At 45.4% G+C, this 21,917-nt stretch overlaps 2 protein-coding genes across 7 annotated transcripts in view; one reads left to right on the forward strand and one right to left on the reverse strand.

Annotated features, from left to right (window-relative positions):
• SLC6A6 (solute carrier family 6 member 6) overlaps positions 1 to 13,880 on the forward strand; it is a 35,006-nt gene extending 21,126 nt beyond the window's left edge. Inside the window, exons 5-14 of the mRNA XM_073644982.1 lie at positions 3,102 to 3,234; positions 3,519 to 3,653; positions 6,129 to 6,232; positions 6,318 to 6,442; positions 8,469 to 8,581; positions 9,101 to 9,238; positions 10,616 to 10,718; positions 10,796 to 10,896; positions 11,134 to 11,304; positions 11,476 to 13,880. Of these exons, the coding sequence (XP_073501083.1) occupies positions 3,102 to 3,234; positions 3,519 to 3,653; positions 6,129 to 6,232; positions 6,318 to 6,442; positions 8,469 to 8,581; positions 9,101 to 9,238; positions 10,616 to 10,718; positions 10,796 to 10,896; positions 11,134 to 11,304; positions 11,476 to 11,604 (1,252 nt within the window). The 3' untranslated portion in view covers positions 11,605 to 13,880. The remainder of the gene's footprint in view (positions 1 to 3,101; positions 3,235 to 3,518; positions 3,654 to 6,128; positions 6,233 to 6,317; positions 6,443 to 8,468; positions 8,582 to 9,100; positions 9,239 to 10,615; positions 10,719 to 10,795; positions 10,897 to 11,133; positions 11,305 to 11,475) is intronic.
• Positions 13,881 to 16,491: 2,611 nt separating this feature from the next.
• The window catches only part of GRIP2 (glutamate receptor interacting protein 2), a 335,176-nt gene continuing 329,750 nt past the window's right edge, over positions 16,492 to 21,917 (reverse strand). For 5 of the 6 annotated variants that reach the window (XM_073644979.1, XM_073644977.1, XM_073644976.1 and 2 more), the window contains exons 21-24: positions 21,738 to 21,858; positions 21,224 to 21,439; positions 20,801 to 20,947; positions 16,492 to 19,287 (exon numbers count right to left, since the gene is read on the reverse strand). In XM_073644979.1, coding sequence (XP_073501080.1) covers positions 19,111 to 19,287; positions 20,801 to 20,947; positions 21,224 to 21,439; positions 21,738 to 21,858 — 661 coding nt within the window. In that variant the 3' untranslated portion in view covers positions 16,492 to 19,110. Of the gene's footprint in view, positions 19,288 to 20,800; positions 20,948 to 21,223; positions 21,440 to 21,737; positions 21,859 to 21,917 lie in introns of those variants that run through there. The other variant, XR_012247816.1, reaches the window with a different exon arrangement.

A 21,917-nucleotide genomic window follows, 5' to 3' on the forward strand; every position in this document is an offset into this window, starting at 1 on the left:
GTGGTGTCATTTTGGTATAGAAGTATAGATTTTTTAGTAGTATTAATATTTTTTTATCTGTGCTTTATCCAGCACCTTTGAGCCATAGATGACGTGTTATTCAGAAGGTGACACCCCCTTTAATGGAATGAGCATACTCCTTTAACTTTCACCCTCCACCAGAATGTGGGTCACTCTGTTACTATAAACTTTATATTACAACGCCCATGGGACTTTCTTATCAGTAACTTCCCCTTCCCTGTATATAATCGCCCAGTGATAGCTTTATTTGTCCTGTCGGTTAATTATTGACTGCGAAGTTTGGAGCCGTCCCATCTTTGTTTTGGCAAACAGTAAATGCCATCTTGGCACCTGCATAGGGTCAGAATCCATGTGGACATTAAGATGGGAGGAAACTGAGCAACAAAGGTGTAAAAGTAATAAGCCGGCACAAGGGAGCTGTAATGGCGGCCATTATTAGGGGGTCACCCAGCTTTCCTAGAAGCGAATACGATTGCGAAATGGCAACTCTGCCTTGTAACTTGGTGACAGGGTTGTAGCTGTGTATAACTTGTGAATGTTTGGTGAAAATGACCCGTAATTGTCACACAACTTTGCCTGGTACGGATATAGCTAAAGGGGGTGTCCTGAACTTCAATGATATGTCCTATGGAGGGTCCCAGTTTATGGCATGGGCTCAGGAGCTTAACCTGCTCCATACAGGGCAGGTATAACCCTGCCGCACCGGCCTCTAACTGCGGCAATCGGAGCTAGTGACGCCGGTGCTGCCGTCATGGGAGCCGTTGAGGTACTCCGATGTTAATGGAAGCTGAACTATTGATTCTGTATTGATAGATCTGTCTTATTCTCTGAGCTAGTCATATATTTGTGACGAATGTATGATAACTACTCTATATTTACGCCCTACCTGTGTCTTTAAATCACATTGTACCTCACTGCCCATCAGTTTTTAATGGGTTTTTAGGGGCTTTTTTTTATTCAGTTTTCTGCTTTTGTGTGAATAAATAAAGATGAATTATATTAAAAAAGAATTTTGACTATTGTATACATATTTATATAGATATACTTAATGACTTTTTACAAACCTTGAATGTTTTTTGTTTTTTTTTCTGGGGACTCCCATTTGTAGTTATTGGTATTATAATGGGTCTTTATATCCTAATTGTGATATTAACAGCTCCATACATTGTATTGGATGTCAAAGGATTGTCCAGGATTAGAGAAACATGGAGGTATCGATGTGTACGGTTCCTGACAGCTCAGGTGGGAATAGTGATCATAGGTATTAGGTAACGGTTGAATAGTTTGTAAGACCGACTTGGGGGCTCCTTTTATTTGAATTCGGGGGTCCCCTTTACCCGCCTGTGACTTGTATCTCTTTGTGTTACGCAATATATTGTATTTATTCGGATATTTATAGACGCCGGGCGCCATCTGCTCGCTCTGACCGCGGCGTCTTACTGTCCTGGACGTTGGAAGATAAATACTTTAGATCTAAAATAGACCCTGGAAGCTTTGATGTCCTGATCCCTCTTGTTTTGCTGCAGCTTTGAAAGTGGTAGAGTCTCTAAAGAGAACTTCTTGCATTTGCTGGTTGAAGATTTATCAGAATTGGCGCAAGGAGTAAATGGAGGAGTCGCCCATAGCAACCAATCAGATTCCAATTCTCATTTATTAAAGGCCCTATGGGAAATGAAAGGAGCCTCCTGATTTGCTACAATGACGCCCACTCAGAGCTTGGCTTTCAGTTTACAGCCTACACTGAGTAAATGGTTACTATGGGTAAATGGTTGCTATGGGTAATGAAGCCTCTCTTTTGGGATTTAATAAATGAGCTGATTTGTGACAATTTCACCTTTTTAACCTCTTTGTTGCTGGTGGCTACTTCTTACTGATTAGGAAGTTGTCTGGGTCCCAACCTGTTTACTGACACATTATAATATGCCCACAATGTAGGGAGAAAAAGGCAAAGATCTGTCCACAGCAGCTGACCTGCTTGCTGATTGTTTCCCTATTACAATAGAAAAAGGTGAAGATGAAATGTGCCACGGTTGGCGTGTTTTAGGGACTGTGGCGCCAATATACGGTTCCACTCGGCTTTGTTTACTCAATGTGAATAACGTTCTCTCGGGACCCGCAGATGTTCAGGAAATGGGGGTCAGAAGTGACGAGGTGACGGCCGGGCTCTGGCGTCGCTGGAATGTGTATGTCTGTGGTTAGGAGAAAAATCGTAAAGTAGAAATGAAAGCCGGCAAATCAAGGTTTGTCCGGTTACATCTCCTTCAGGGAAAGCTGGGTATAACCAATATGGCCGCCACTCCACCTCCTACAAAGGGGGCACCCAGCTTTCTTTGACTGGAAGCTCCCCTCTGTATGGCAGGCCCAATATGGCCACACCGCAGCTCAGACAAGGCGCCCATGACTACAGAGTGACATATTCACGGCCTGGTAAAGATGGATGACACCTGTCAGACATTAGATCGTGAGCTCTTGGGTCCGGTGGGTTCATACTTTGAGCACCAAGACCCGAGTGAAGATTTTCTGCCATTTCCCTTAGGTTTGCAGCGCTCTCGATATCCGATGTAGGAGGGTTCGCTCTCTGCCAGACATTCCAGGCATTTGTTGGGGGGTGCGTCCTGCCAATAGGAAGAATTAAAATAAAATTAAAGCCAATCCCTGTGATTAATGATCCGAGTAGCAGAGCCGTATTGAGGACAAGTAGCATCATTATGTCTTCAGTATCATGGCCGCCTGACAGCTTGGCGCGCTCACTGGCCCCTACAGCGCTCCTTGTTGTCCATCCATGGTACTGAATTGTGTGTCCCAAGCTCATAAGTGAAGATGGTATGAAGAAGTGATGGTCCCTCCTCCATGGTGACCTAAACTAGCACAAGTTTACCGGTCCATGGGGTCCCAAAGGACGTCTACATCAGGGCGTTATAGGAGCATATGCCAGGCGTTGTGACTGCGCCCTCCCTGTGATGACACCCCCTTATAGGATAATGGGGCGATTATTGCTTATTATAAAGGGAACCTCCAGAAACGAGCGTTTACCATCGAGGCGATTGTGATTTTTTTTTTTTTTTCCCTTTTTCTTTTAGGAATAAAGTTCTTAGTTTATCAAAGGGAATTGATGATGTCGGCATAGTGAAGTGGGACCTGGCGCTGTGCCTCCTGCTCACTTGGGTCATCTGTTTTTTCTGTATTTGGAAAGGTGTCCGCTCCACGGGGAAGGTAAGATGGGACACTGCGCTCGTCTAATATTGTGGTTCACTAGGTGTGAAGCCACATCACCGTCTGTATATCAGAGCGCCACCGATGATGATAATGCGCTGAATCTACGGCATGTCAGCCAAGGCCGCGTCTGCATCCGGAGAATGACTACCGCACACGATATACGGCCAGTGCCTGTGCCATTTTCCACCCAATTTCTGTAAATGTGCCCACATGCCCATAGGTAACGCCATCCTGTATGGCCTCAGCGGCCCTGACCGTGGTGTTTTGTGCTCTCCCTGCAGGTCGTATATTTCACGGCCACATTTCCGTTCATTATGCTTATCGTCTTACTCATCCGTGGGGTCACCCTTCCCGGAGCTGCAGAAGGGATCAAATTTTATCTGTATCCAGATATCAACCGCTTAGCGGACCCTCAGGTGAGTGCGACATTTTTGTGCATCTGGGTAGAAATTTGCTAACTCTCTCCTGATATGTAATGTATACGTATGTCACACGGCGGGTGCAGGTGGCGCAGGGTCCGGCCTCAAACAGATGTCAGATATTTTCGCGTACATGAAAATCTGATCTATTATTCTGATCACTCTTGTCAGAGTTTGATCAGCGCGTCATCCGAATTTCCCAGATGTGGAGAAATAAAAATACAAAACAATTCTCCACTTTCTCCATTCTGATAGTCCATGAAAATCAAACCACACTCTGATGTAATCCGAGTGCAGCCTGATTTTTTTTTTTTCATGGATCCATTGCATTGCAGATTTTGATCAGACCCTCCAATCAAAATTGAACATGTCTCCGATATTTTCCGAGCAAAATATGAGACATGTGAATGGCCCCATAGACTACTCTAGATACAAGTGCTAGCCATAAAAAACACCGGTTAGCACTCGTATGAAAAAGATGGACATCTGAATGAGGCCCGAGGAGCGGTTTTATTCAGCCAGGAACCACCTATAACGGCAGCATCCAGGACTAGATTTGATAATTTCTGCTTAACCCCTTAAATGGCGTAGTCATTCTCTGACACCAGCATTTAAGGCTTGCAGTCTTTGATCGCTAGGTGGGTGCAATGGCAGCCAGGTCCTTGGTGAAAGCTCCCATCACCGTTGTCTTGGTATTGGTGTAAAACCAGCATTTTCATTTTGAATAAATGATTGTAAGTTCACTAAAGGGACTAAAAATAAAGTAAAATAAAACCTGTTTATAAAAATAAAATAAGCAATTAAATAAAGTTTTATAAATAAAAAAAAATTGGTATCTCTGCATCTGTGAAAATCTAAAATGAATTAACCTGTACAGTAAGTGCCTCAAAGAGAAAGCAGTTGAAACTGCAGAATTGCTTTTATTCGGTCGCTGCACCTCTCTCAAAAAATGCAATCAAAAGCTCTCAAAATATTATATTTACTCCAAAATGGTGGCAAACAAAACTACAGCCCACCACCACGCAAAAAAACAAGTCCTTAGAAACAGAGTTCAAGTTTTTTTTTTTTTCTGTATATTTTTTTAAATCTGTTTTTTTGGGGGGGATTTGGTATTGTACCAAAAAAACTTGGAAAATCATGTTGCCCGATCATTTTTATCATACAATGAACACTAGGAAAGCAAAACCAAAAAAACATCAGATTTTTTTTTTCCCATTTCACCCCACTTGGATCTTTTTTCCCTTTTTCCAGCGCACTATAAGATGAAATGAATGATATTATTCAAAGCTACAACTCGTCCTGCAAAAAAAAGCAGCCCTCATATGGATATGGTGAAGGAAAAATAAAAAAAAATAATGGCTTTTGGAAGAAGGGAAGGAAAAAAAAAAAAAAGTGCAAAAACGAAAAATGGTTGCATCTCCAAGGAGTTAAAAGCATTTTAATATTTCTGCAGTTGCTCCTTAGTTGAGGCTGAAGGGTTCCCATCATATCTGGCAATGAAGGCTCCGATCTGAGTCTGACTATAGTATGAACTAGGCCTTACTGTCGCTCATGCAGATGCCGTAGGGACCAATTGTGCAAAGTGTAAATGCCATAACCGCTCAGGAATCCGTATCGGTGAGATTTGCTAAGGAGCAATCACAGGGGACATCTCCTTGGCCCTTTACACTCTGCGTAGCGATCCGCGCATCCATCCTCCATGTAAAGCTCTTCCATCATTGTGGGTGAACGTAATGGGGAGCAGCAGGCAGTGCGGGCATCTCACTGCGGGTCCGGTGGCAATTTATGGGGTAGTGTCGTGCCAGCCATATTGCAGATTGATCCCTTTTATTTACTAGCACAGCTCTGGGACAAGTTTGCCAAGTTTCTAGGAGAAAGCAGCCACGTTTTCTAACCTTTAAGGGCTGCAAAGAAAGTGACTTCCCTGCACTATTATCAGATGCCCTGTGCCCATGGGGCGAGCAGTTCTACTAACAGACATATTAGATCATTGCCACTGATGGCTATTAAGATATGATATTATATATATATATATATATATATATATATATATATATATATCTATATCTCTCTATTTATATCTATCTATATATATATATATATATATATATATATATATATATATATATATATATATATATATATATATATATATATATATGAGATATAGATATATATATTTTAGATATTTTAATCCAGATCTGAGTTACCCATATCATCTTGACTTATGTCCCCATGACAACACTTCCTGTCCCAGTGCTCAGCTTTATCATAGGGAAATTGGGCTTTATAGTGTAGAATGAAAATCCAGATTTAATTTTTCCACCTAAAAAAAATATTTTTTGTTTGCTATGGTAATGTAGAGCTGCCAGAGGCAGGAAGGCTTGTCATGGGGGACAGAGACTGTAACTTTAACCATTGATGACTAGTGATTTGCCACTTATTTTCTGTTTTGTCTCTTTCCACCACAAGGTCTGGATTGATGCCGGCACGCAGATTTTCTTCTCCTACGCCATCTGTCTGGGAGCCATGACGTCCCTGGGAAGTTACAACAAGTACAAGTACAACTGCTATAGGCAAGTCCGCGCTCGGCGGGGGAGGGTGGAGTGCGGGTTTTGCTGTTGGTCATTAACACTGCTCCGTGACATGTGTGTGACATAGGGACTGTTTGCTGCTGGGATGCCTCAACAGCGGTACCAGTTTTGTGTCTGGCTTCGCAATTTTTTCCATCCTGGGCTTCATGGCACAAGAGCAAGGGGTGGACATTGCAGATGTGGCAGAGTCAGGTACTGTATGACCACGACACGGTGAGGCTGTCGCCGACTGCCGGAGCGTTGGGTGACAGGACCCTTACCAACATCTGATTCCCACAGGAAGCAACAAACATGTCTGGATGATGCCAGACGTGCGCCAATTTATATATTGCACCGTTATCTAGAGAGGTTATTACAATTATTGCTAATTTTGGGGGCTATGATAAACATTCCTGTCCGCTGCATTGAATGGCACAATCCTACATAATGCTGCAGTGAATATAACTATACAGTTCCTGCAGGTAATATGGGGCGTATAGTAAATTAGGGACACGGGACCTGATCTTGTGCCGACTCTCATCTCTGCACTTTTCATTTTTCTTGAGTGACTGACAAGCCGCTGCAGTGTGGTCCTCCTACCGCAGTAATGGCGGCAATGGTGGTCCGCATAGGAGACCCTCATATACACCCCATCCCCCAATGCACGTTGACCCTATCTCATAGCTGCCATGGTGGTCCGCATAGGAGACCCTCATATACACCCCATCCCCCAATGCACGTTGACCCTATCTCATAGCTGCCATGGTGGTCCGCATAGGAGACCCTAGTATGCAGTCCGCACCCAAGAGGTTACAGATCACGCCGCGGTGATACGTGTAACACATCGCAGGGCTGATGATGGAGACGTCACTATTACGTCATGGCCTCTCAAGCCGTATACACAGCCGACTTTCTCTATGGATTTGTGTCTCGCACCAGCAGCATTGTGGATGGGATTTTATACGAGCACAGTGTAAATTGTCCAGTGCTGCGGTTTTATCATTCACAATATATCAATTAATGCTGCTGATTTTTACTGGAGTTTTCACCCTCTGAAATGCAATGAGTTAAATCCGCAGTATTTTTTGCAGTGACATTAGGCTCCATTTGTCGCTGGACATTCATCAATAACGGACTCTGCAGATGGGTGAGGGTGTAGATATGACAGCGCCCAGCATGTGGCATTGGGCAGGTGTGGCCGCCCCCTCTTGTGAGCGAGGGTTAACGTGATTATTTCCATGTACTGAGATAAGAGGCCTAGAAGTGGCCAAGAGTCAACTGCAGAAGCCATGACGTGTCTGTCGCCACTAGTTGTAAAGCTCCGGGGAGGTCTGATTATCGTTTGTACAAATCCTCCGACCCCCCCCTGATCTGGAGATACAATTACAGCAGCATTTCTATCCAGCCCCGGGGCCTGAGCCGCAGCTCCAACATCTACAAATGATGCAGTAACTTTGCTTTACTTCTTTTATTGGTCTGAAGTTACTTTGTTTTATATCTTATTCCCATCCAGAGCTGCGCTCACAATTCTGCCGTTTCGCTGTTCGTTCTTATGCTGCCATTACACATGAGATAGCTGTCGGCCGACGGTTCATTCGGCAGACCGCCATCTCTCCGAGCTCCCGCTCCCTTAGCTCAGACAAGCGGAGAGGATGGAGAAGCTGCAGCCGGATTCCTCTGATGGCAGCTTCTCTCCCCTGAAAACAAAAGGATCGGATGGTGAAATTCCAACGGCCCTAAACACTTCAGACGGTCAGCCCCACTAACAGCAGGTCGGGCCGACATCGATCTTGAGCGTTTGGGGCCTTTTGGTGTTAGTTTCTCTTAATGGTTTTTGAAGTACAACTCCCACTGTACAGGGCACGATGGGAGTCCAGCTGTACAGCCACCATTTCACCTTCATGTCGGTCATAGCCGCAGATATTTTGACTATGGCGTCGCCTTTGCATCATGTTTTTCCGGCTTTTCCCATTACCCTCAGTACAGAAATGTGATGCAGATTTCCGCACAACCATTTTCTACAGCTGTTTGCGGCATTTTTCCGGTGCAGTAGTTGGCGGTTCATTGACTTGTACTTTGGGGGTAAATGATGTCAGATAGGAGTTTGCTCTTGGATGTAATAATTAGCCAGGAGCAGATTGAATCCCTCACTCCGGCAGCGCGCTGTGTCCTCCACCTTGTACAGAACTAGACTGATTTCTTAATCTCCCTCCCCTGCCCCTTTTTCTTACTTTTCTAGGTCCTGGCTTGGCCTTCATTGCATACCCCAAAGCCGTCTCCATGATGCCTCTGCCCTCTTTCTGGGCTATCCTTTTCTTTATAATGCTTTTGTTGCTTGGACTAGATAGCCAGGTATGTGTCCCCTAAAACTGCCTTCACATGTCACGTCTGTCAGATTCTGTCCATATTCAGCCGCCTCTAGAGGGAGCTCTTTACAGATTAATTTGTGCAGTTCCCATTGAACTCTAGTGAATCTGTATAAGCTCCCTCTAGTGGTGGCTGCTGGTAGCTCTGAGCCAAAGGAATTCCTTTTAATGAAATAGAATTAATGACAGAACTTGGGGTCTATTTTAGGGTAAATAACACAAAATGATCTACCTATACCACCGGAGACGCCCCCTTCACCTCGATATGATTAACCCCTTTCACCACCCTACAGCTGTAGCAATTTTATATCTCAAACCTATATGACATCAGGTTTTCTATGAGGTTTCCCGGCACAGTATCACACATGATAGGCTTAGATGCACAGTGACATGATAGGCTTAGATACAGTGATGCCACAAGGTCTGTGTGAGGTGATTGGCTGTATATTCCCTGTAGACGTGCTGCTGCCGCTGTTACCCTCTTGACTTTTTTCCCTCCTGACAGTTTGTTGAAGTTGAAGGACAGATCACGTCATTAGTTGATCTGTACCCGTCCTTCCTACGGAAGGGTTACAGGCGAGAGATCTTCATCGCTATCATGTGTTTCCTCAGCTATCTTCTGGGGTTAACTATGGTCACAGAGGTAAGTACACAGTACCATAATCCTCTGCGCTCCGCCGTGATGCCTCTGTGCCCCGCCGTGATGCCTCTGGGCCCCGCCGTGATGCCTCTGGGCCCCGCCGTGATGCCTCTGGGCCCCGCCGTGATGCCTCTGCGCCCCGCCGTGATGCCTCTGCGCCCCGCCGTGATGCCTCTGCGCCCCGCCGTGATGCCTCTGCGCCCCGCCGTGATGCCTCTTCGCCCCGCCGTGATGCCTCTTCGCCCCGCCGTGATGCCTCTTCGCCCCGCCGTGATGCCTCTTCGGCCCCCCCGTGATGCCTCTGCGGCCCCCCCGTGATGCCTCTGCGGCCCCCCCGTGATGCCTCTGCGGCCCCCCCGTGATGCCTCTGCGGCCCCCCCTGTGATGCCTCTGCGGCCCCCCCTGTGATGCCTCTGCGGCCCCCCTGTGATGCCTCTGCGGCCCCCCTGTGATGCCTCTGCGCCCCCCCGTGATGCCTCTGCGCCCCCCCGTGATGCCTCTGCTGCTTGAATCCTAGAAGCAAAAAAGTGTCAAACCCCGGTGTGAGGCTGAAATGTGCTGACCTAGCCGTATGGTGTACGCAGCTCTCTGCATGAAGCACTTGCAGCAGTGCATCCTGGTGACATATGTTGGTGTCCTTCTCTATAAGTCCCCGGGGTATCGCCATGCAGAGCTCCTCCATATAGAAGTATTTGTCTCTGGATTTAGCACATATATGTATAGGTCCATGGAGCTGCAGAGATCTGGGGGTCTGAGCATCGTCCAGGGGTCGTCAGCAGCAGGATACCGGGAGATTCTGAGGTCGGCGCCTCGTACTGAGCGTCCAGATGGGCCTCGTGTTTATTTGCTGTCTGTAAATGCTGTCGGCATTTTTTTCTCTCGGACTCCATTTAGCGATGTAGGAAATGAAGCAATCCTAATTTTCCACTCCAGTACCAGGCCGGCTACAGACTACGGGCTCACGTGTTTTTCCACAAGTTCATCAGTCACCGTGGTCTATTTAAAGGGCTGCGCTCTCCTCACATCTATATCTATGCTGCTTAACTAGGAGATTTATTCTATTTTTATGTGCAGATAACATAATGTCGTAGAAGGGGGATCCTTCACTTGGGACCCCACTTTATGAGCTAGAGGGGCGACTCACTACAAAGCCCAGATGTGGTGGACGGCGGCTCATGTATCGCCTGGTGGCCCTTCATATCTGCGCCATTTATCACCACCCGCAGCAATAATGACAATTGATAACTCGCTGTCAAAGTGTCTTTCTAGATTTACACCGTGCAGAGGACACTTTAGTGCGATGCGCGCCCATTAAACAAGGCATGTAGCTTGTGCAGTGTGTACATGGCCCAGTAACCTGCTCTCTTTCATCTCCCCCAGGGCGGCATGTATGTATTCCAACTTTTCGACTACTATGCAGCGAGCGGTGTCTGCCTCCTGTGGGTTGCATTCTTTGAATGTATTGCTGTAGCCTGGGTTTATGGTAAGTAGTGAGTAGATTGTACCCGTGCCCCTGTCCTCATGCCTCCATCATGTCTGACGCTCTTCTTCTCTCCCCAGGCGCTGATAAATTATATGACAATATTGAGGACATGATCGGGTACCGACCAGGACCGTGGATGAAGTGGAGCTGGTGTGCGATCACTCCGCTGCTCTGCGTGGTGAGAAATCGCTTATTTATAACACGCGCCGTCCACTTCTGGAAACGTCTGTAATAATCCTTCTGCCTCTATTACCTCCAATATAGTGGGAGCCTTTACAGCCACTTAATACATGCCTAACCTGCAGTGCCCCCATAGGAAAAAAAAAGAAACTGCAGCCTGCCTATAACTATAGAGATTTGTGGTAGAGGTGGGTGTTCTATCCTCACTAATGTCTCATAATATTATTTTTTTCAGGGGTGCTTCATCTTCTCTTTAGCCAAATATACCCCTCTGACGTACAACAAGTATTACATATATCCAGATTGGGCCATCGGGCTGGGCTGGGCCCTAGCTCTGTCCTCCATGCTGTGTATTCCATTGGTCGTGGTGTTTAAAGTTGTGCGCTCGGAAGGATCACTGATCGAGGTACAGGAAGATTGTGAGGAATCTACTGACAGTAAAGAAGTTAAACCTTTAGCCCCGCGCCCCGGCTCGGCATGAGCCCCGCATATCTTTGTGCTGTACAGTATATTTTTGTAGAGTTATGGCAACTTATTAAATGTTTGTGTCTAAATCCTTTGTCATTTTTGTTTTCAGAGGATTAAGTTGGTGACCGCCCCGAGAGAGATTAATCGCTGGGCCCAGGAATCGGAGGGGTCCGCACCTTTCTGTCCAGACGGAGGTCACATGAAGCCCACACACGTCATTGTGGAGACCATGATGTGACCCAGTGTCCATCCGCCCTCAGTCGAGCGACGCACTCGATCCGGAGGTTTACTAACCCTCTCCCTAGATTCAGGTTTATGGAGATCTCTATTTGCACTAGAATTCTGATTCGTCGGCTCTCGTAGAGAACATTGTATAATATGTGTGCGCTAATGCGTATTTTGTAAAACTTTTGTAGTGAGCCCCTGATCTCTCTATGCAGAGACAGACTCATATCATCAGATTTGAAAGATTTTTATATACTTTTTAATGATGATTTATCGCTTGTATCTACCTCCAGTTATTATAAAGAGGCGACAGCCTAACAATGCTTCCACAGGCTGCTCTGCTCCAACTGCAGGAACGACGCAGGTGCAGTGTAGGCTTGAAGGGGCCATCCATTCCTATCCATTTCTGCATTTTCGATGGAAGGGGCAGTGCTCCTGTGGTGTCAGCGGACGCTTTGTGGGTCTGGTGCACACATCCTATTGGGTGCACGAGACTGACAGACATCTGATGATGCCACATTGGGAATGATAGCTGCTTTAAAGGGGTAGGCCACCGTTCAGGGCGATTTCTTTTTTTTTTTTTTTACAACTTAAATGCATATATTTTGGGCTAAAATAATTTTTACAATTGGGTTTCATTATAAATTTTGCACAGTTTGGCTCTTTGTTTTCCTGCAGATTCAACTGTAATGTAGTCTTTAGCGCTTATTTCTCTTTTTCTGAGCTCTTCGCCGCTGATTTATAGCGACAGACGACATTAAAGTTGAATGTAAAGTGCTCTATCTTTGCTTTAGAGCACATTCCCATGTTTTGTTTTTTGTTTTATTGCAGACTTAGTGTCTGCAAAAAAAATCATGCAAACGTCCATATTTGATAAGAGTCATGGATCAAAATGACCCGTACAAATCTATAGGTCCACGAAAGCCTCGGACAGCACACGGACGCCATCAGTGCAATCTATCTGCAGTCCGTAATTAACATTGCAAGGAGTAGAAGCTTTAGCGATTTTCACGTATGAAAAAAAAAAAAGTAATTGTCACTTTATATTGTTTAATTTTCATTGCCGAAAACCGGACTGTTATCCTAATTTTTAACATACGTTGCCTGAATAAAGCCAAAGGTGGTCTTTTCACATGAAGGCTGCACCAAGCATCCAAAACCATGGGCACATCCGGTGGCCAATGGCACAGGATTTGAAGGCCAGATCTTTATTTTCCTCACCAAACTGTGCAGCCATTAGCCACCGCATGCGGACGGGTTTTCGGATGTGTGCTGCGAGTGTACTCAGCCTAAAGCTTCGCACCCGCCGGAGAAGTTGCCTTCACTTCTACACAGTGATGTGAAGAGCAGGGTCACTCTGGACACCATTTTATATGATTCTATAAATCTGTTTACTCATCTTGTACCGATCTACAGTCAACTGTAGCGCTGCAGACAGTCACACATTGCTCCGATTCTCACTGCCGCCCTCTGCTGGCTGTAATCCTTTACAAGACATTTCACCTCCCAGCACACAGTGGCGGAGCAGAATTGTGAACGCAGCTCTGGATGTGACTGAAATAAGTCTTGATGTATAATACAGAATAAAAGCAATTGAAATGAGATTTAACCTGTAAGATGGCGATCAGAAGTGAACCTCAACGGTAGAAGCTTATTTAACAAGAAGTGTGTCGTGCAGATCAGTCTGACACCAACATCTGATGTGTGGCTGTAGACGCCGGCTGTCTGCGTTACCGCAGTGTTTTATTAAATAAGCTTTAATTCCTATGTAGAAGCAGTTTCTCATGTGGGAACGTTTCTTGTATTCTGTACAATTGCTGCATTTCTGGCTCATAACGTAGACGTTCGCTCCCACCCAGTGGATGGCGAGAACGTGGCATCGGCCGGCGAGCATTTTTTATTGCATTGATGTCAGGGGTAAAACCCAAACACAGACCAGTGGAGTCAGGACCCTCTTGGGTTTATGGAGGGGCTCTGCATGTATTTCCTGACACTGGAGCGTCGCTGCTGCCATCTAGTGGGGAGATTGAGATTGGCCTTCTCCCAGGTGCCCCAAATATTTCACCATGGACTTGGACTGTTATCTATTCTGCCATTGTATAACATCCATAAGCGGCAGTGAAAGGCTATAGGAGCCGTCCACACATATAGACCAGAGGTGACTATATGTGGTACGATGAGGGGTCCGGCAGTAAAGGGGGTGAGGGAGATATTATTATACAGTACAGACCAAAAGTTTGGACACCTCATTTAAAGATTTTTCTGTATTGTCATGACTATGAAAATTGTACATTCACCCTGAAGGCATCAAAACTATGAATTACCACATGTGGAATTATATACTTAACAAAAAAGTGTGAAACAACTGAAAATATGTCTTATATTCTAGGTTCTTCAAAGTAGCCACCTTTTGCTTTGATGACTGCTTTGCACACTCTTGGCATTCTCTTGATGAGCTTCAAGAGGTAGTCACCGGAAATGGTCTTCACTTCACAGGTGTGCCCTGTCAGGTTTAATAAGTGGGATTTCTTGCCTTATAAATGGGGTTGGGACCATCAGTTGTGTTGTGCAGAAGTCTGGTGGATACACAGCTGATAGTCCTACTGAATAGACTGTTAGAATTTGTATTATGGCAAGAAAAAAGCAGCTAACAGTCTATTCAGTAGGACTATCAGCTGTGTATCCACAAGACTTCTGCACAACACAACTGATGGTCCCAACCCCATTTATAAGGCAAGAAATGCCACTTATTAAACCTGACAGGGCACACCTGTGAAGTGAAGACCATTTCCGGTGACTACCTCTTGAAGCTCATCAAGAGAATGCCAAGAGTGTGCAAAGCAGTCATCAAAGCAAAAGGTGGCTACTTTGAAGAACCTAGAATATAAGACATATTTTCAGTTGTTTCACACTTTTTTGTTAAGTATATAATTCCACATGTGGTAATTCATAGTTTTGATGCCTTCAGTGTGAATGTACAATTTTCATAGTCCTGAAAATACAGAAAAATCTTTAAATGAGGTGTGTCCAAACTTTTGGTCTGTACTGTATATTGCACAGTCTGAACACTGCATCTTGCTCTAGGCCGGCACCATTTTTTGTTGCAGCCTGATTGAACTCAATTTGTGTCCAGAATAGATTTTATGCCAAATTTATTTTTCATTTCATTATTTAGATGCTGATACTGAGAACACACCCACAATGCACCATAGCTCTGCCTCAGTGCTATAGCTCCGCCCATCTATTCAACTCCCACCTAGTGCAGTTTTATTCTACCCATTTTAGCTTATTCTTTATTAATCCTTTTTTAGTCCTCAGGCACTAGGACATTTCCATTTACCTTCCAGTCTTGTCCATCTGTCACTCATCAGATAAGCTGCAATACCACATAAAACCTGTAGACAGAGGGGGTGCTGCTTTTGGAAAGAAGTCATCCTGTTTTTTACAACACGGACATTCCTTTACCCCATATACCTGCCGTGCTGTACATAGAGGGGGTCCCTTACCGCAGCCCCCATCCCTTGTGCTGTGAATCTCCCTGGTTTGCCATCGTTGCTGTATACACGAGGAGGCGACAGCTGCGGCCAGTGTCAGTCCGTACACTCAGGATTCCCAGTCCCCGTACTGGTCAGTGCAGCCTCCACTGGTCAGCGCAGCCTCCACTGGTCAGCGCAGCCGCGTGTTACATGTTCTAGAAGCTAAATGTAGAAAACGGATTTATAAAGTGTGAAAGTCTCTGCTCTCATCCACAGCACAAATCTCTCAGCGCCTCCAAGGTCCGGCATTAACCCTTCCCACGCTGGCAGCGACGCAGACCGGCTCCGGCGGGGGAAGGGATGCCTTTCCTTGCTGTATCACTGATTTCACTCCACGTTTTATCCTGTAACCTTAGAGGCTTTTGTAATTAACTTCAATAATAAACAGAATAACATCCTGACTATAATCTGGGCAGTTATTACTGTGCGCCGTCCATAGGAGGACCCTGAACACAGCTCGTCTCCCCCCAACACGAGGTCCATATTTTTTTTCACAACCCGTTATTCCTCCTGCAAATGAATGAATTGAAACTTGGTGTTACCATTCTCTTAATAATTGGAAGACAACAATATAATCGGACACTGACCCATTGACAATGGGCATGGTAACACTCGGTTGTTATATTCACATGTTTCCAGGAGGAATAACAGAGGAAAGGCACGATGCATATGGAGAAGAGAAGCTGCAGGAACATTTACTTCTTGGAAAGTACAAGTATCCTGACTGCTTATTTATTAAGTGGTTTTCCATCTGGTGGTGATGGTATCGCCAGCATACGCCATCACTTTGATTATAGTCTGAACTCTGGGACTCCCTATGAATCCCTGATGGGGGCGCTGTGCTGACCCTGTGCACTTGTTAAGCTCTGCAGTTCTCTGCACAGTAAAGCAGCTGCAGCACCCCCACCGATCATACAGTGGCGCCCAACGATATGCCATCTCTTTATGAATGTCTTAAAGGGTTTGTCCTGCACCGTTCACTTCCACAGCGGGAGGTGAGCAGTGCTGAAGCCATTGCTCAGTGCCACTAACCTCCTGCCATGGAAGTGAACGCTGCCAAAAAAAACCCCATCAGATTAATAAAACCTCTGCTGGATAAGTCCATCTTGCCCCAGATTAAGTTAGAAATACGTCCTGGAGCAGTTGTCTTTAACTAGCTGTTGCGTGACTACAACTCCCAGCATGCCATAACACCTGAACACTATCAATGCTGGGGGTTGTGGTTTCGCAGCAGCTGGAGACAGGCTCTTGACCGCAGCTCTAGTGTAGTTTTGGAATGGAGGGGGGGCGCAGACGTCCAGTTTTTTTTTAAGAAAATAAGTTTGTCCGGGCTGGTAAAATTCAATATTTTATTAAAAATCCCTTTTTTTTTTATCCACAATATTCCCATTTTCTTTGCATTTTTTTTTCTTCTTAAATACAGAAAAAAAAACTATTTACAAATGTGCCCATAACAGGAATAAAATAAAGTTCTCCGGCTCCTGTCATCTCGACGGATTGTGCTTTCCTGAATACATAAGAATACCGAAATCTGTAGAAAAATACTTTACAAGTTAATATTACTCCTATGGATAAAAATACTCCTCTGGTAACGTGGGGAACGGGGCGAGCTCATCGGAAATGCATAGGAAAGAGAACAGGGCGACGAACGTTAAAGCCTTCGGTTTAAATGCATCGTTAAAAAATACCCCAGTAGATTGGGAGCTCTGTACCCCGCAAATATTGCATATAAAAATACCTTCAGTCCCTGCTATGGCACATAACGCACGGGGGGGGACGGTGCGGCCCTAATGAATACGCAGAGACCCTGAAATGAGTCACTTACCTAGTTTTTCCTCTCCATCCAGGTAAGTGGCGGCCATCTTGTCAGCGTTACGCCTTCCAATTGTGGCTGTCCAGCTATTGTGAAACTACAGCCCCCAGCATGCCCTGATATCTTCAGGCTGTCAAGGCAAGCTGGGAATTGTAGTTTCACAGTTATAGAGCCAGCGATTGGAGGTTGCTGCTTTTGTCTACAAGTCAGCCATCTTAATATCACTAAAGCTGCAGTATTACCACAAAGATTTCTTAAGCCGCCTTCTTGAAAATGCAACAAATATTCGTAGAACCTTTGACACCATTTCTGTGTAAAATGTATAAAATTTCCTTAAATAAATTAGAATTTTATGAAAATCTTACTCCGGCAGTCAATATGGCGGCTAAAGTCCCTCAGAATTGATCACCTGTAAACAGGCTGCTCCAGAAACTAGGCCTCACCTAGAAACCAGTGAAGTGCCCCTAGCAACCAATGAGAACACAGCTTTTAATTTCTTAACCTGTCCAGAAAGCTGGACTCTGATTGGTTGCTATAGACAACACTTCAGCTTGTGGAGGTTTTTATACTGGTCACAGTCAAAAAAAAAAATATTAAAATGGCGGCATGCTACATTACAAATCAAGCTGTGACCTATGAATACTTTTTTTCTTTCATCGCCGGCAGTGTGGGCTCTAAATGAAACGAAAAACCCTCCCGTTCACGCTTCTGACTGATTCCCGCCATTATCAACAATGGCAGCAACCAATCACAGCCTCTGTTTAAGCTCAACAAGCTGAGCTCTGATTGGTTGTTACGGGAATTTTGGGGATAAAGAAACAAAAAATTACAAAAGAGCTATAATAGTAAAGTTATGGTAGAAGTGCGCCGTCTCCTAGCAACACCTAAGGCGTTGAGGTGCGGTACATTAAAAAGAATGAGATGACGGTGACATGATCTGCAACTCATGCTGGAAGTTGTAGTGTGTAGTGCCGTTGTGAGGGCGGCCATCTTTACAGCAGCCATAATTACTAGCCATTGTGAGGGGGGACATCTTTACAGCAGCCATGATTGCTAGCCATTGTGAGGGGGGACAATATTGTGAGGGCGGCCATCTTTACAGAAGCCATGATTGCTGTCCAGTGTGAGGGAGGACAATATTGTGAGGGCGGCCATCTTTACAGAAGCCATGATTGCTGTCCAGTGTGAGGGAGGACAATATTGTGAGGGCGGCCATCTTTACAGAAGCCATGATTGCTGTCCAGTGTGAGGGAGGACAATATTGTGAGGGCGATCATCTTTACAGAAGCCATGATTGCTGTCCAGTGTGAGGGAGGACAATATTGTGAGGGCGATCATCTTTACAGAAGCCATGATTGCTGTCCAGTGTGAGGGGGGGACAATATTGTGAGGGCGGCCATCTTTACAGAAGCCATGATTGCAGTCCAGTGTGAGGGGGGACAATATTGTGAGGGCGGCCATCTTTACAGAAGCCATGATTGCTGTCCAGTGTGAGGGGGGACAATATTGTGAGGGCGACCATCTTTACAGAAGCCACGATTGCTGTCCAGTGTGAGGGGGGACAATATTGTGAGGGCGGCCATCTTTACAGCAGCCATAATTGCTAGCCATTGTGAGGACGGCCATCTTTACAGCAGCCTTGGTTGCTGTCCATGGTGAGGGGGGGACATTATTGTGAGGGCAGCTATCTTTACAGTAACCATGAGTACAGAAGCGTCTATTTTGTGCCATTTTGTTTGGTGTGAAAAATCGATAAACACGGATCATGGGGGGCGAGGAGCGTATAAAGTGCATCAGTGATCAAAATACTAGAAACGTGATGAAGGACGGAGGGGTTCACCTAATATCTCAGCATCACCCACATTGTACAAACCACAAGGAAAATGGTTTCCGGTTTTCTGGGATCTTGCGGTGAGGACTCAACAGGAGAAGATTCTTATTACCCGGAGGTATAAAGTAAAACTGATAGCACCGAGAGAGGGATGAATCTCCAACCACGAGGACGGTTACTCCGAAATCCTAGTGAATACGTCAAAGAAATGACAAAATGGGATAAAAATATGGAAGAGATCGTAGCAACGCGCTCAGGGAGCCGCCACCGGCAGCCATGTGTACGGATCGGCCGCTTCTTCTAGGTTAAAGGATGCAGGAAAGTCGTATTTCAGGCTCCTCAGAGGGTCTTTGTGCTGGTCTTAGATTCTAGACTTGAGGGGTGTTTAAGGGTCTCCTCCCGAATACCAGCGGACAGAGACTTCCGGCTGATGATCAGGTCTAACCTGTCCCCAGCATCAGACAGCAGAGGCACGGCCAGGCAACAGTCAAAATCTCGTGTGCGCACGTGGTTCACCTGAATCGGAAGACAAAGGGCGGATTTTATTTACTTGCATGTACCCACTTTTCATCACCATCTTCTGGGCAATCACCAGAGTGGAGGGTCCCAAGTCCCCCATTCATCCCCACATGTAAAATTATTGTCTTCACGCACTTCTATCAGTAGCACCAATCAAACTCCACCTCATCATGGCCATGAAAACCAAGAATAGTGGACTTGGGACCCTCATTCTAGTACTTTGTGGTTTTCTTAGGCTATGTTCACACATGTTGGTTTTTTTTTATGTCACAAATCAGCAGCAGATTTTGCTGCATTTTTTCCACTGTCCTTCTGTCTCTATTTATGCACAAAACGCAGCTGAAAATTTGCATAAAAAATATGCAACAAAAAATGCTGAAAAACCCAACATATGTGAACATAGCCTTAGAGTTTACACATTTACATTAAGTTACCCATTCTTCAACTTTTTAATGAATCATTTTCAAGATCTCTGCTTGGTGGAAAACTTGCCCTCATGTTTAAATGACAGGAGTTCCCAGTTTGCTGCAATTATATCTGTGCTCTCTGCTAACAATCTGTTCATTCTGGATGGAAAGAAACATGCTCCTGTGTACTGACAGCAAGCAGGCATATTTATAATGGTGGCAGATTGAAACAAGTAAATTAGAAAGTTGCAGAACTTTTCAGGAGATAATTGTAAAGCTCTTACATAGATTAATCAGTTATTTCTGAAATAACACATAATGGCCCATCCTTAGGAGATACCTCCGTGATCGCTTGGGGTCTGACTGCTGGGGCCCCCCCGCGGTGGGCTCAGCAACGACGTCCTGAATGGAGTGAAAGTGCACATGCTCGATATCGCTCAGCTATTTACCTCCGTTCCATAGACAATGAATGGAGCGGCGGTCGAGCATGTGCATCTCCGTCCTGTTCAACACAGGGCTGCAGAGCTTTGTTCTTGAGATCTCTGGGAGCCCGGCCCATCCGACCCCCGGTGATTCACGATTTATCCTCTGGATAGGGGATTATTTTAGGAATAAGCCTTTAAAACTGATGTAACACTTTGTACGTTGCTCCCCGGCATACTTTCCGATTATTGGCTTATTGCATTAAATATGAACTCCTCTAATTAATTCTGAATATCACAGTAATAAGGGGTATTTTATGGGATAATTATTTGGGAGGATTTCCTGAAGGTTTTTTTTCCCTCTAGGAGTCTATAAGGTAATCTAGAATATGTAGAACTTTGGCTCTGTCAGGTCCCATTAATGCCGGATTAAAGGAATTTTATTGTGATCATTTTCTTTGGCGCCTGCAAGTGGAGAGGAGAAGCGCCAATGATGATACATACGCGCACATCTGCCGAGACGTGCACAATGGTCGTCGGCACCGCTCGTGTCCGATGCAGTAGGAGGTGCTGGACGATAATCTTTTAGAATATTTATCATATTGGATCAGAGCCAACTCGTAATGATCTTGTGCCGTCACATGATGCAAATCTTGGAGTACGATTGGCAGCTACATTGACCTGCAGTATCCTGTCGCAGGGCTGTAGACCACTCCTATCCGCCGGACCCCCGGGCCGGATCATATTGACATAAACGCCTTTCTCCAGAAGCCCATCTGAGATGCTGAAGCCAAAATCATCTGTTTCCAAATCCTTCATGACCGTCACCTGCAGAAACAGAGGGGTACAGTTCATCAGTAAGTGTCCAGTTTGGTATCATGGTCATGTAGACATCTTCTGATGCCTCATATTGATCTAAGAAGCTGAGATCTAGGCTGCTGTTTGCAGAGTCCTGGTAGGAGAGAACAACTAAACTGGTCCTTCTGTGCCAGGGCCCTGCATACAGCAGCTTATATCTCTTCTTCTGTGGCCTAGTTGAGGTATTACACATGGAATCCCAGGCAAGGAACAAATATACTTGTGACTATATTCATGTCTCGTCACCTTCAGCAGTTCTGCAGCAGCTGCTGACATGTCTTGGCCGTCGTCTTTCAGGATTTTGGGGTCCTGGTTGAGCTTGTTCTCTTTTTTGGGGCTGTTTTTGGAGTGGTGGGAACCTCCTTTCCGATGCAGGAAGCGGCTACTTTGACTGGAGTTTTCTAGGAGCAGTTTGCTGCCATCAAGCCCGATACTTTGCACGCTGCCGGTCATGATGGAAGCCTGAGTAAGGAAGCAAATTAATGGGTGACCCATGAAAGCAATGGAGTCTGTAAAAAGCTTTCACTACCACGGCTTTAAAAGCATGGCGAGCAACCCCAACAATTGCAAATACTTTGCTTCTATTATAAAAAAAAAAAAAGTGTTTTTACTCCAGTCACTGCCAAAGCTGCATGTTTTGTGTGTGAGATTAAAGAGCATCTGATAGCAGAATATCCAGCAGCAAGATGTGAACCTGAGAGCTAACAGCAATTCAGCAGAATGCTCCCCGAATTCTGATAATCCTATTAAAACCCATTACCTCAATCTCTCTGAGGAGTTCGGACTGTCCACATGTTTCCAGGTCTTCCAAAGCTTCCCCGAATACTCGCCAGAAGCTATCATCATGCTCGCTCTCCAGGCCGTTGGGCTGGCTGGGGTATCTGTTGAACCAAACATGGTGAGTCTTCAGCAGCATCTTCGGAGCAGCATTGTGGCTCAC

This window comes from Phyllobates terribilis, unplaced genomic scaffold, assembly GCF_046119375.1.
Source record: "Phyllobates terribilis strain yellow unplaced genomic scaffold, ASM4611937v1 Scaffold_8__6_contigs__length_399053987, whole genome shotgun sequence".
NCBI classification, from domain to species: domain Eukaryota; kingdom Metazoa; phylum Chordata; class Amphibia; order Anura; family Dendrobatidae; genus Phyllobates; species Phyllobates terribilis.